The sequence below is a fragment of the Apis mellifera genome, linkage group LG1, assembly GCF_003254395.2.
Source record: "Apis mellifera strain DH4 linkage group LG1, Amel_HAv3.1, whole genome shotgun sequence".
Taxonomy (NCBI): Eukaryota; Metazoa; Arthropoda; class Insecta; order Hymenoptera; family Apidae; genus Apis; species Apis mellifera.
In genome coordinates this window covers 27,505,615-27,521,137 of record NC_037638.1, presented here as the reverse complement: position 1 = coordinate 27,521,137, position 15,523 = coordinate 27,505,615, and the positions used below count along the sequence as shown (strand labels likewise).

The following is a 15,523-nucleotide window of genomic DNA, read 5'->3' as shown; positions in this document are numbered from 1 at the left end:
CAAGTATTAATTTTTACGAAATAAAAAAATTATTTTTATCCATTTTGTCAATCACTTTATTAATAAATTAAAAATATCTTGTCTAAAAATTTTACATTTTTTTTTTTTTTGATGAGATTATTACTCACAACAAAATTGATTCGATAGATTTCAATATCTTACAATTTCATATCTTTAATTTCTAAGATCAAACGAGGTATTACGGATAAAACGATTAATTATCGTTTCTTTATTAATCACGTAAATAATAGATAAGATTTCGAGTAAATATCAATATCGATAAATAATCAATAAATTTATTTTTATTTATACACTTTGTGCGATATACGTTTCCCGTAATGCACAATGTTGCAACAACAGTAATTTTATAATTTAATGGAACATTTAAAATTACTATTTCTTAACTTAAAAAGAAAAAAAAATTTCCAAACTTCGCCAAAACTATTTAATAAAAGTCGAATCTATATTTTTCTTTAATATTTTTGGAAAATATTATTACGCAATATCGTAAGTTATTTGCAGAGGACTTAACCGATTCCATGATCGATCAAACATCGTAAAGTTCGTTCGAACGTAATCGATCTCGTATACCACAACTCGTCGTTTCCGCGAAGAAATGTTTGATTATTGGAGAAGATTGGCCTACACTCGTTGTCATCGGCGACAATGGGGAGAGTAATTACATTATCACGGTGTTGTATGATCGACATTCGATGCAGTAAGTTATAAAACGTACAGTCATCGGCTCGTGTCCCGCAGAAGCAAAGTCTTTTCCCTTCGAAACACAGATCGATCGAAGAGATCGTTACACCTGTTATTCCGAGACGAAGAAACAATCGGGCGGGAAAATATTTTTCGAGATAACTAATTAAGATCTCGATACCAGGATTCTTATTCTTTCCATGTCGCATTTTCGAACCATTTCTACCGAAAGATCGGTGTCGCTTTTACTACAAATTTTATTAACTTGATTATAACGAATGATAACGAAAAAGAAAGAGAGAGAGAGAGAGAGGTTGTCGATGGAATAATGGAATAAAAATTAAAGGCGTAGGTAAATGCGATTGGCGCGCAGTGGTGGCAGGTGAAATGCGCGAGACGAACTCAACGTCGATCGAGTCGGGCTCTGTGGGCGCGGCGGATATCCCGCTGTGTTTCTCCAACATGGCCGACATCGTATGCACACCCACGCTGCCTCTCTTTTTCATCGCGTCCTCCATTTCTTTCCTTCGCCGCATCGAATTACACGCTCGGCCGAGTAATTTTCGATCCGCCAAATCGTGCACAACAAACGTTACAATACTCGGCCAAGTTCCGAATCGCGTTAAAATTACGGATAAATTAAGATTAATTCCAAAGCTAATCTCATTCTATTTTTGATCGTCCACTGATTCACCTCTAATCGAATTTCCATGAAATTATATTACATCGAGGATGGTTTCTTCGAATACCTATCGAATATTTTTCTCACTTGTCTACTCGAAAGATAACTCTAATTTAACGAGATAAGAGAATCGAATTAAATCGCGAAATCTAATTACGCTAGGTGTACTAGTGTCGATAATGTGCACAGTCTACCCTTCTCGCACAGAGGGTAATAACGGCCAAGTTTTAAATTAGCGAAGAAAATCTGTAGATTAGTTAACGAGGTTGAATACGAACTCGGCGAAATTGGCTCAATTAAAAGCTACGGGGCCAGCTGTCCTGCCAATTGTGCCCCGTCACGCGATTCGTCCTTTTTCCCAGCTTCTTTCTTCTCCTTCCCGATCTCATCCGAGTTTCGAGATGCATCATCGATACTCGGCATCATTAATCATGCACTTTTGTACACACGCTCGTCGATGGGACTCCCTGCGAGGGACATCTCGGCCGCAACAAAAATGAATCGAATCGTTTTGATTTCGAACAACTCGATCGCCTCGTTATTATTATTAACTCGCCTGCGTGAAACGAGACGAGAAAATGTTGGATTATTTTTCGCGATCGGTTTCCATCGATTTAAGAAACGTGTATATCCAAACTGGAGAGTAAAACTGAGAATGACGATTCTTTTCGAAAAAAGATTCGAGTAAAAGAATTCGAGTTTGAGTCGAAGATAATAAATTTTAAAGAAATTCTTTTATTAAATTTTATTTTTATCGTGTATCGTTTCAGGACATGGATTTGATCGAAGTGCTTTGGAAGCAAGACGTGGATCTGGGATTCACGTTGGTGGAACCGACTACCACGGCGACCAAGAAGTTGTCCACGGTGGAGAAGGGAAGCGACGATGAGATCGAAAAATTAAAAGCTTTAGAAGCGATCAATGGAAGCAACGAAGAGGTTTGTAAATATTTGTAATTACCAACTTTTTTCCTTTCCTTTTCTTTCTTCTTTTTTTTTTTTTTTTAATCGAACCAATCGATCTTTCGCAACGACTTCAAATCGCGAAATCAACTTTTGATCAATCTGCGTCGCTTTCTCCCGTTTACAGGCCGCAATTAACGACTAATGACTTATTGTTTATCGAGTTTCGTACACTTACTTTCACATTTTCTTCTCTTACGTGTCATTCAAATTCGTACAATTCCGTTTCGACGTCCAGCCTTTATTATTTAAACTTGTCGTAAAGATTTTCAAAGACGTTTAATCGGCGGAAATTATCGGGCGGATGTCTCGATGACGGAAACAATAAAAAAAAGGATAAAGAAAAAAAAAGATGGAAAGATTCGATCGTATTAATACTCGAGGAGGATAGGAGGACGAGAGGTAAGCGATCCGTGTCGATAGATCGGTATCGATCGGTCGTGAAGTCGACGGCGAGGCATCAAACAAAAGTGACGCCGCTCGTTGGACTAACAGAAGAATTCGACACTCGGGGTGGCTATCTCCTTACAATCTTTCCACTCGTTTCATCTTCGTATAAAAGTCGATCCCGTCTTGGAAAATAAATACTCGCGTTTATCCCGTTCGAATAATCGATTTTCATAATTTTCTTCCCTTTTTTTCGAGTCTATTTTTGTTCGAATCTACGCGCTCTCCAATCCTGGTCAATCGATCGAACTGTAAATCCTGCAAATCCTTGGAAGCCACCACGTTCTGGTAGACAGCAAAGAGATTAGAAAGAATCAATCAACCTGCGATATAATTTACCAAACTATTAGTTTCTCATCTTTCGTTTAAATTCCTCGTGAGAATAGTTGAATATTGACGAAATTTCGAAACGTCTCTTCCCTTTGTTATCTGCAACGAGATATCGTGCACAAAATTGATACAACTTTGCGTTGCGAGTTGCAAGTCTAATAACCGCTCACACGAGAAATTAAAGAAGCGTGTAAAACGGCAAATGAAATGATTAACATCGGAGGATGAATCATTCTGTACATCGATTATATACATCGACAGGCGTAGTTCGGTTCAATGAATTTCATTTAATCACCGATTCCTTTGTATCTTGCCCTCAACGGTTGCGATAATTTCCCTCGAAGAAACTATAAAATCCTGTGCCTGTCTGCGTCGTCCCCGATCGGCCCCGATTCAATTCACTTTCTATTCTTATATACCGTACAATTTTTTCCAACGTCCATTTCCTCGATCCGACGCGTCTCAGTCGATGAACGCGAAGCGAGCGTTTAAGTATCCACGAGATTCGAACGAGAGCTCATCCATACTATGGTCACCGACAATGACGTTGCACGACGTTCTGGGCGGGTAACCCATCAGACTTCTCGACGTTCTTTCTCTTCTCGTCTCTCCTCTCCTCTCCTCTCCTTCCTCCCTCTTCTCTCTCTCTCTTCTTCCCCTCCCCTCTATTCGATTCCTTTCTCGCATCCCTATCTTTCGGCCTCTTTCTCCGTATTGTTCCTACGGGTTCCTCCACCTTTGTGAACGCGCACCGCCGTGCTCGAGGGTTCAATAATACGGGGAATATCCTCGATCCTGATCGAAATCGAACGCATCGATCCAAAGAATTCTCTCGAGAGAAGAAGAAGAAGAAAAAAAAGGATTCCATTCTTTGCTCGTTTTTCTTCATTGTCTCCACCTTTCATCCTTCGAATTGTTTTAAAAATCCGATTGAAATCCTTCTTTCTTTCCCCCAAATAATCCCATCCCTTCCGACTGAAACAATACACGATCTTCCATCGTTTATCTTCGATTCAATATAAAATCCAAAAATCTATCTTACATAGGCGTTACGTTCAATCGAACGAACGAATAATTAATTTCCCCTAAGATTTTAAACGATCTGCGCTCGCCACGATGACAGATTTACGATTCATCAATCCTGGAATGGATAAAACAACGTTAAGATACTCGCGGTGTACATTCTCGTTCCATTATATTCGATGGCGGCTGGAATGGCGAGGAAGGGAGGAAAATGTATTCGTGGAGAAACATCGAAATATATATATATATAGCGTTTTGGTTGGTCGACGGGATGCAACCGCGCGGAGGGTGGTTGGTCGAAATGATAGATGTACTTACAGCATCCCTGGAGGGTGGCGAGGGGGCGGCATCGATAAAGCACGTTGGAAGGAAGAGTTGTTAGGGTGAGAAGCGGAAGAAAGCCGGTTGGCCGCGGGACGCGGGCGAGAAAAAAGGACAGGGGAAGCGGGAGAGGGGAGGGAGAAGGGGCAAAGAGATTGGAGCAGGGGGATTCCGTGGGACGTATTGATGGCCCTGGAAATTGAAAACGCGCCTAGCGAACCGAAGTGGGTTCGGCCCTCCTTTCTCTTCCCTTCCCTTGTTTCTGTCGGCTGAAATTTAGGGATAAAATGGTGGCGCTCTCTGTCCGTTACACCTATCGCGTTTCGATATCGCTTCCAAACTTGTAAAATTCCACGCCTATCATTCTTTCCTTCTCTCTCTCTCTCTCTCTGTCTCTCTTTCCCTCGAGTAAACGATAATAGCTCGAGACAAATTCTATTTACGATATATAATATTCGAAATGTATATTCTAAAGTTATCAATTTCATAGAATGCATAGAATAAGGATGAAAGGATTCGACGGGTTACGAATTATTGGTAGAACCGTGACTCGGCAATAATCTGGACCCATTGATTTCGATACGGATTCTCGATCGAGAAGCAGAATCGAATAAATTCGGCGAGACAACGATCGCGATTGGATCGAAGAAATTTGGAAAATTGGATGCTTCGTCCTCGCGAGAGTTGTTCGATCCGATGTGTATTCATAAGCTTCGTACATACAACGCACCTCTCAACGACGATACATCACGCCGGGCGAAAAAGAGAGCGAAGCAATAGAAAGGGGATGAAGAGCGTTGTCCGGAAAAGGGAGAGAGAGAGAGAGAGAGAAAAGGGAATGGTTGGATAACCACTATCGGAGAGTCGGTATGATTAATGATCGGGTACAATGCTATTTTCATTAAACTCATTTCACTGCAGCCCGTATATAACGCGCGGCCAACCTATGGTCTCGCCTATATACGAGCACCCTTCGCTTCTTTTTCACCGTTGCCGTTAGCTTCTTCTTGATTATGACGTCTCTATGATCCTCGACCTTCACGGTCTCGGATGCCATCCGACGAGTGAATTCAACCATTGTTGCGAGCCGTCGTTCTCGCTCCTTTCATTATCAACGAAACGGCCACGTTTCGAGCGCTCCTCTAAATTCGAAAATGACTTCATCGAATCCCCCCCCCCCTTTCGATCGTTTTTTAAAATGAAAATTGCCGATCGCGGACGGAATCTCTGGTACAAAGATATATCTAAGCTTTTTTCTTTTTTATCGTAATTATCGTAAAAAGTTGGATAGAGTTTATTCTCTAACAAATAGGTTCCATGATGTTTCGTTTGCAGAAGGATACAAAGGAATACGACGAAGCGCAAGACGATCCATGGGCAGGCCTCCCTTACACCATTGATCTCGAGACCGGTAAGTGGAAATTGATTTTATAATCTCGAGGATAAAAGTTGAAAAGATCGGCATGCACGTTATTCGATAAAATTTACGCGTGAATTTTTAAATATCGAATATTCTAAATTATACATTTTCACATTTATAAATCGAGAATAATTGTTTCTTAAACGAGTTTCGAGAGAAAGAAAAATAAATACGTTTACGCACTGATTCGAGACGCTCGATTTTCCTGTCGATCTTTATTAATGAAAAAACACCGCTCGAATATCGAATACACTTTCCAATACCTGTATCACGCGTTACGTTCAATTCGCATAGTTCCTTCTATACGAACCGTGTCGAATTAAAGCTGCGATCCGCCGCGCCTTTCGCGAGTCGAATGATCGAAACCTGTATAATCTATTCGTCGATCGGTAATTCGGTAGCAAAAATCGGCCAATTTTTATTTATAAAATTAAAAAAGACGAACAGAAACAAGAAATATTATCGCTCCGACAAGATGGGACAAATTTCCCTCGCGAGTGTCGCGTGATATTTTATGGAAAGAAGGGGAAAAAAGAAGAAACGATGCATCGAATGCACGAGCACGAGTCGGGCGACGAGGTGAAAATAATTTATCGAGACACTTTTGATAGGAAGAAGTGGAAGAAAAGGGAGAGAAACGGTGAATAAAAGACGACGAGGCGCGGTTGGAAGATGAGCACACGGGATCGAGAAAGAGGCAGCGTGGGCCGGGGAGTGGCTCGCAGGAACGCCCTCGCTGCCTTCTTCTTCCCTCCCTTACCTTTCCCAGCCCCACCATCCCGCAGCAGCCCTTCGCGCTCGCCTCGGCTTTCCTCTCTTCTCTCTCTGCATTTAATTACTTTGCGTCGCGTCGCGGCGAGCAGAGAGTGCGCCTAGCGATCCACTCTACGTCGTGTTTCGTATCGACGCTTGACGAAGGTTCGCTCGTTAAAACCTTTTTTTTTTTTAAACGTCGGCGTATCCTCTCTTCCCCCTTTTTTTTCTTATTTTCTAAAAAAAGAATCTTCCAAACATTTTTCCAATAATTATTTCGCCCTATGTTTTTAACACGAATTTATCCGATTTCGAACGCGATATTATTGAAATTTATTTATTATTATTTGTCTGGAAAGGGACGAGAAGAAGTCTCGTCGAAATTTTCGAGTTTTGCTAGTTTGGACAACGCAAACGTGCCCCCAACGTCGTATGTAGTAAATTAATTCGATTCCGCAATAATAAGTTGGTTTTACAAAGCGTCGAGGCAGACTAACAAGAGCAGCGGAGCTCATTACGCGGCTATCTGGTCGTCGATGGATCGACTCGACGTACGGCATTGTGTGATTAATGAGTCGCTCGACAAAAGAAAGCACAAATTCCTTGGGCGCCGCTATTCTTTAAGATTTGCTAAGAGAAAATAGAGAATAACGAGCGCCGGTTTCCAACCGAGATGCGGACCTTTAAGAAAGAAAGAAAGGAAGAAAAAAATATGTTTATCGCTTAACTCGGCACGATCACAATTGCAAACAATTTAAACCATTGCACTCTGGTTTCCTCGTTGAACGAGTAAGGTAAGAAAATGTGTATATGTGGTGGTGGAAAAAAAATGACACGCAACGGACTTACCCTCCCTCCTCCAAGAACGAAACCTTATCTGATCAATGGACAAATAATTCATTAGAGCGCGGGTTACGTTATGCACAGTAAAAAGTTCAGTGCACTTCGGTGAATAATCGGACGGCGTAATAAACATCTTGACCGATGAAAAAATTGCAAAACGATATATATCGTTGCAGGCCGAGTTACAGTTCGAAAGGATGTGTCGAGATTGCATGTAAATTTATTCGCAACACGTAATCGTATCTCGAGGAAGGGAATTCACGCGAATCGCTTTACTCTATCACTCGGTTTATCTCGCCCCCTTAGCGGTTTCGTGAAAAGTCGTCCTTCGAGTGCGACGAAGAAAAAGGTGTGTTTCGTTATGATACCGTCGAACTAAGTACTTGTACCAATTTGACGAAGCATGATGGATTACACGGCGTGGATCTCGTAAAAAGTTTATATCCGAGGAATAAATTATCATAGCATTGTCTCGAACAGCCACGAACTCGCTTTTTGGGCGCGCCGCCTCCCACCTTCCCTTTCGATCAACGCGATCTTTCTTCTTTCCTCCTCTCCGTTCTTTCGTTTAACGTTTTCCGTTCGATAATATACACGTAGAGTTATCCGTGATTTTCAACGGATCGAATTCGATCGAAGCAGAATCGAATGTGAATAGGTTAGGTTAGGTTAGATATAACAGAGATTCGATCTTTTCTTTTCTCTTATTTATTTTTGATAAGACAAAGGATTTTGTCGAGTAATTAGGTAGAATTGGGATTCGTGTAATTGTAAATATACAATTGTGAATCGAACGGGAGGCAGAGAGAAGAGAATGGTCGGGCTGGTAGATCGGGGAAGGATAGAAGTAGAATTGGCGAATGGTGGGGAAACGAGGTAGGAAACGCATGCGTGAGTATACGTAAAATGGAACATTTGCCACGTGCGCGGGCGGTGCATAGTGCGTATTCGTGCGTGGACGACAGAAATCTCAAGGGGGAAAGATCGTGAAAGTATGGCCGAATCCGCCATGCGTGTGCGCGCATTTCATTACGGACGTGTTTTCTCTTCTGTTGTAAGAAATAAATAAAAATCCAAATTGATCGATTATTAAAATTAGACGATTATTACACTTCGAACAATTTTTGTTTAAATTTCATAGAATATCTCGTTTCATCTTTTCGTAAAATACTTTCGTGCGAAATTATTTATTTATAAAAATATCTTAACAATTTATAGATAATCTTTGACAATATTACGAATAATTGTATGCCATAATGAGGATAATAAGGATGTTATTTTTTTTCGACAATAATATATTTACGACGTATGCGTTATAGATTTTAAATATTTTTTTTAAGCAATTTTTTGCATTTGAGGATATAACTTTCCTCCAATATGTACGATAAAATTAGCAAGAAACATTAAGAGCGATCGAATGCAATTTATTTCCAGTGTTGTATTAATTTCCGCTTCGATTCGTCACGAGCGCTCACAAAGAGAGAAAAAAATAATATCCGAGTGGTTCGATGCGTGGCAACAACCGTGACTAATTTCATCCAAAGTGGATACGGAATTGAGAACAGACCCTTTCCAAGATTTTTGCTCCGGAGCCAATGAAAAAAATGTAAAAATTACCCAGCTTTTTCATTTTCCCCAGAAACGTGTAATATTTGCTCGAGTTATTTCAACAAAAAAAAAAAAAAAAAGAAAAGAAAAGAAAGAAACCTTCATCAAACTTTCATGAAAATTCAACGATAAAACGTAAAAATTTCCTTGAAATTTAATGAAATTATTTTTCTCAAAGTTATCTTCCTGGTCAGGAAATTTGAAGATGGAGGAAACGGTTTTTCGAGTCGTCGTTAAATCCCCAAGAGGGAATCAATATTTGGAATCGTGTGCGTTCCGCCATGTTAGTCGGGGTATTTGAGCGAGGAACCCCCATGGGTGACGTATTTGGGGGCAGCTGGTTGGTGAGCCTACGTATCGGGGGTTACAGGGATACTCGGAGCCATGACTTGCCATATCCACCCCTGTAACACGAGCACGCATCATTACTCATATCGTGGCTCGTTGCACGGAGCCACGGATTCACGGAATGAATTCGGGAGGGCGCTTCCACGAGTTCAGGGATGAAAATATACGACAGAACTCGCGTATATTTGAAAGAAACCTCGAATATATTTCTCCTATATTTCTATAGGAAATTCGAAATTGTAAATAAAACCGTTTCGAAGCGACACGACTTGGAATTTTTATCGTGATACTCACTCGTGTAAATAAGATATTATTTATCTACGTAACGAATTATAGTAGCTTCCTATTCTCGTATTAAAATCGTATAGATAAAAATCGATTCCGACGAAAGCGATTCATCGAAGAAAGATTAATCTCCTTGGTCGATTTCACGCTAGAGATATTTTTCGATCGTTGGATCGAAACGTTAAAAGTTGGGAAGATTGAAGCAGGAATTATCGAATTATAGCAGCGAAAAGTGGTGAGACGTCTTCTCTTCGGCACCCGTTTTAACTTTTCAAAGATCTTCTACATCTCTATACAATAGAACTTTTCTAAGGATTGTGAGAGGTGGTGTTATACCTGGTCCGGATCGCTTCTTCCATTTTCTGAAATTTTTTTCTCTTTTTTTTCCCCTTTCTTTTTCACAAATCACGCTCGACGGAGATTTCGAAGGACACGCCTTCGGCAAGGATGTACAAAAGTTCGTCACGATTTTCATTGTATCATTTTTTTCGTTATATCAAGTGAAAATTTTTACTCGATTTTTACTTGGAACAATTATTTCGATTACGATAATTTTTTCAATGTTATTTATATAGTTTTATGAAATTATACAGATTTCTCGTTTATATTTTGCGATTCAACTTAAGCAAAATACAAATTGAAGAATAGAGAAGAACGTAGTAAAGCCAAACATTAAATAAAAAGGAGGGTAGGCATTATGGCGAGCTTCTGGCCGAAGAACCATGTTGATTTAGGATAGATATGTATCAGACTAGGTTGGTTAAGGTCGACCTGTCACTTCGAGTACCATTAGCCCTTTCTAGACACTCTCCTCGACGGTCGACCTTCAACCTGTCATTATTGCATCAAGCCATTTTTTCTTTTCTTTTTTTTTTTTCCAACCGATTCTCCCCGTGAGAAATTCCTTCTCTCAAGAGAAGGAAAAAGAAGGATTTCGCGTAAAAAGTTGTCGAGAGAGATTCCTTGCCTGCGAACGAGTGTTAAGAAATCCGATGATGAGATTATTCGCGCGATCTCGCGTAATCTTCACAACGCGCAAAGGCGTTGGTTGAAACTATCGATCGATTAATTCGAAATACGTTCGGTCATGGAACGGGTGGGTCACTGTGCCACCGTGCGTCTCGAGAGAGAAATCGTGTATCATGACAACTTGCAACACTTGTCCAAGATTCAATAAAATCTTGTTTACAGGAAGGAAGGAAGGAAGGAAAAATCATCTTTTTTTTTTAGAAAATATCTTTTGCGAACAAGATACATATTGGATTACAAATATAACGCTACGATACGAGTCAATTTCTGTGCAAGATCTATCGCTTAAGCGACGGATTTATTCGATAATTTTATTATTCTTCGAATTTTGAGAAGAGAGAAGCAAGCACATTTGTATAAAACAAACCTGTGAGCAAGATTTTCATGATTAAAGAGGAAATAATTTAATCTCGTTGTATTCGATTTCTGTGCAAGATCTATCGTTTGAGCGATGGATTTATTCAATAATTTTATTATTCTTTTTTGGAGAGAAGCAAGCATATTTGTATAAAACAAAAACCTGTGAGCAGGTAATTTAATCTCGTTGTATTCGATTTCTGTGCAAGATCTATCGCTTAAGCGACGGATTTATTCGATAATTTTATTATTCTTCGAATTTTGAGAAGAGAGAAGCAAAATCATTTGTATAAAACAAACCTGTGAGAAAGATTTTCACATTTTGGAATAAAGAGGAGGTAATTTAATCTCGTTGCATTCGATTTCTGTGCAAGATCTATCGCTTAAGCGACGGATTTATTCGATAATTTTATTATTCTTCGAATTTTGAGAAAAGAGAAGCAAGCAAACCTGTGAGCAAGATTTTTATGATTGAAATAAAGAGGAGGTAATTTAATCTCGTTGTATTCGATTTCTGTGCAAGATCTATCGCTTAAGCGACGGATTTATTCGATAATTTTATTATTCTTCGAATTTTGAGAAGAAGCAAGCACATTTATATAAAACAAACCTGTGAGCAAGATTTTCACGATTGGAATAAAGAGGAGGTAATTTAATCTCGTTCGATTCTTGTCACCGAGATTACACTCGATTCCTGTGCAAAGAGAACGAGGATGCGGAAGCAAACGCGGCGAAAGAAAGAAGAGTTTTTCGAATGTCGAAACGAGAAAAATGCACCGCCTAAGCATGACTGGGCTACCGTTCCTCTCCTCGTTGGACGCGTGGCCGACGAAAAGTGCAAGCTAAACATGAAGAGCGAACGTCATAGTATGAGGTGGCAACGTTCATTGACGGCAAACTTGACATCCAGAATGACTGGTGCGTACGAGGGTGTTAACTAGGTCTCTGACCTCGTTTACGTTTAGGATCCTTTGCCTCTGCCTTCACACCCGATATTCCACTATTCCAAACAATTCGATTCGATCGCCGATACCCTCCGCCTCGCCTCCGTAGCCGATGGATTGCTGGGGTCATCGTTCGATATTTCGAAGAAAAATCCGACAAAATGATCGTTGATCGTTCGATCCTTCGAATCTTTCGTCGACGCGATGATCGTCGAGATGATTATTCTATTATTATTTCAAAAGGAGGAAAAAAACGGAAGGAAAAAAGTATTTACGTTACGTTATGTAAATGCGAAAGGAAAAAAAGGATAATTACGAAGGGGGAAAAAACACAAAGAAATAATATTATCCGTTTAATTGAAATAACTTAATTAAAGTGAATCTTAAAATCAAAGTTCTTTTCATTTTTTTTTTTCCTTTTTTCTAAAAAGTTATATATAGGTATTCTATACAATAATAAATACACACGATATATGTTAATATAATGTTAATAATTTCTGCAAATTGATAAATTTTTTTTCGTATCATTTCTACATTCGTATATATATATATATATATATATATATACACGTATATGAAAAAATATCGTGCATAAATACGATGCTCGACATTTACTGCGTTTGCGTGCATTCGCGTAATTTAAAATTAAAAATGAGAGACTTGACAAATTTTTTTCGCGCAAACACACCGCAAACGAACGATTCTAATTTCGAATTGCGAAAGATAACGATGGTATAAATAGCTCGCGTAAATACATAGGGAAGAATTCGAGTCGAAGCAAAGATTACAATAGGGGGAATAGGAGTTTATAATTTATAAAAGATATAATCGATCTTTCGTAGGGGGAAAAAAAAAAAAAAGATGTGCGCGAAAACATTTATATGACGCGTATTCATTTCATCATGGAGGAAGTCGAAGAAAAAGTCGCACAGATCGGTAGATATTACGAGCCACAATGTTGGAAAAGCACAAGTTCATGCACCCACTATTATTTATCGTACCTATACACAGGATGATTTTAGATTTGCTTCTTTCACCAACGTTCCACAACATCGAGCACGCATTGTTACGTTATATCTATATATATATACATATATATATATATATATACACTTTTATCGATGATCGTAATTCGCCTAGGATAGTCGAGGGGAGGGGATATAATGATTTGTACTCGAAGATTATTCCATCTCGATTCGTTGCATTACCTCTAAAGTGTTATCCAAGTATTATTTTAAGAAAATATTATCGAGAGCAATTATTAATCCAATCTACACGACGATCTTGTGCTCATCCTGGGACGGAATTCGAATAAGAGCGACGACACGGGAATAAAGGGTGTATCTATAGAAACGGGCATTTGACAGGATTTAGATACGGATCTTTCAAACGGCAGTGATTTTACAGTGTTTATCATCTATCGACTCTAGTTCAACACCAATATATCGATTATTAATTTTTCCGGATATATACATATTGGAAAGGAAATACACTTTATTCTCGTTTCATATAATTTGTAACGAGCGTAAAATAAGAATCGGATGGATCGGAAACGGGAGACGGGATAAAACGGTTGGGATAAAAGATCGATGGAGATTTTTGCGTGGATAAGGCGACCAGTCGGTAGGATGCACCCCTGGATAAGCTGATACGTGGGCACGCGGGCCGATCGAGACTCGGTATACGCTCCCTGGTCACAGTGGGGAGCCGGAGAATGGCATTATGGGTAGAAACCTTCCCTCCCTTCTCTCCAGGCCTGGAGCGCGCATTGTGTGGCAGCCATATTGGAATAACAGCCAACCCCGTCGTGATTGGTCCGTTTTTTAACGGGGAACCCGTCGCCTGGCACAATACTCGTCTTGGCCATGGTTAGGCAATGCCTTGCTACGCGATAGACTATCAGTCGACTCCATGCTGTGCCTGCATCAAAATCATCCGCCAGCGCCGGCTGTGTTGTTGTGATTCTCCCCGAGGTCGCGCCGATCGCCCATCGTGCGCGATAATCGCGCTACCATGAAACAAAATTCCATCCTTTCCCCACGCTTTCATTAGCTTCTCGAACCGTTCTCGAAACATCTTCTCTTGATCTAGTTCTCCTCCTCCTCCTCCTTCCCCTCCCTTCTTCTCCCCCTCCCCCGATATTTTCGCGAGTAGTCAAAGGACAGTTTTTTTTTCTATCTGGAGAGAAAGTGCCGCGTGTATTCGCGAGTTTTGTCGAGATAGTGGTAAAAAGTCTCATTTACACCCGCGATTCACTCCTTACAGTTAGTCCTAGTGTGATGTGAACAGTGTGGAAAAAATAAAATAATCTCGAAGGTGGTTTCGATTTTTGACACTTTGAAACATTGTGATGACGTTGTGGATCGTTCGAATTGTGGATTACCCGCGGATTACGATCGATTTAAGGTACGTCGAAACTTAAGCAAAGTCTGTCTAAATTGCCAATAAATCTTATCCAATAAATGATCTCGATCCGTTTGAAATCCGTTGAAAATTAACAAATATTCGTATTCTCCATATATATAACGGAAAAACGACAATTTAGGAAAATAAAATTCGTTCGTGGATTAACTTGATTACTTTTCGTACCGATATCTAACGTGAAAATTGCAAATTTTGTTACGATAAATAACAAGAGACGAGATTCGATAAGTTTCACGAATGTAATCGAATAATACTCGAAAGTATGGACTAAGAATTACGAGTTGGGATATATTTACGATCGCACCAGGTGCGCGTCGAGGATTTTAAGCAGGATCGCGTTGACGTTTACACGTCCTGGCGAGGAAACCTGGGGGGAAAATGAGACGTCAAACGGGACGGTTGAAAGCGTGTCATTGGTATCGGTCATTGGCACCCTTTTGTCAAGGGCCGCAAATAAGATTTGCCTCGATATATTTGTCATCCGAGGATAGGACAATCGTGATGGCGCATTCTACGTGCCGTAGAATTCCGGTGTAAGGCGTAGAGGAGCGTAGGAAGCGAGCCGTTGTAGGAACGCCAGTGTGTAAAATAGGTTTTCTAGGTGGAAAGGGGGCATAAAAATTTTGTCGAGTAATGCAGGAATTATTATCCGAAAAAGGGCGAGCCCTCGAGGGGTAGCTGGAAGAAAAAGAAAACGATCGTTAGACGCGCGCGAAATGTGAGAAATGATCTGTCGACGTTCCCGTGGCCGTGGAAAAAGCCGGCCGCGAGTTCAAAGAAGCCGTGGAATCGAACAACACCGTGCCATCGGACGCACCGTGATCCAGCGAATTCGCTTTGGATTTTAAACAGCCCAATATTCTCTTCCTGATCCCTGTCCTTTCCCATTTCTCTCGTGTTTCTAGCAAAAATGAAAAAAAAAGAGGAAAAAGAAATTCGCGTACATCTTTACTCGAGCTTGTATCATCACTTTTAGCTGTATTTCTAAAAAAGAAATCTATTTTCATCTTTCCTAAATAAAACGAAAAGAGTATCCGATTATTAT

The 15,523-nt window shown here is 40.1% G+C and overlaps 1 protein-coding gene across 6 annotated transcripts in view; it reads left to right on the top strand.

Moving 5' to 3' along the window:
- Positions 1 to 15,523, top strand: part of LOC725081 (segmentation protein cap'n'collar) — a 76,230-nt gene that overhangs the window by 24,907 nt on the left and 35,800 nt on the right. For all 6 annotated transcript variants that reach the window (XM_006571716.3, XM_003251740.3, XM_006571717.3 and 3 more), the window contains 2 exons: positions 2,155 to 2,322; positions 5,803 to 5,878. In XM_006571716.3, the coding sequence (XP_006571779.1) occupies positions 2,155 to 2,322; positions 5,803 to 5,878 (244 nt within the window). The remainder of the gene's footprint in view (positions 1 to 2,154; positions 2,323 to 5,802; positions 5,879 to 15,523) is intronic.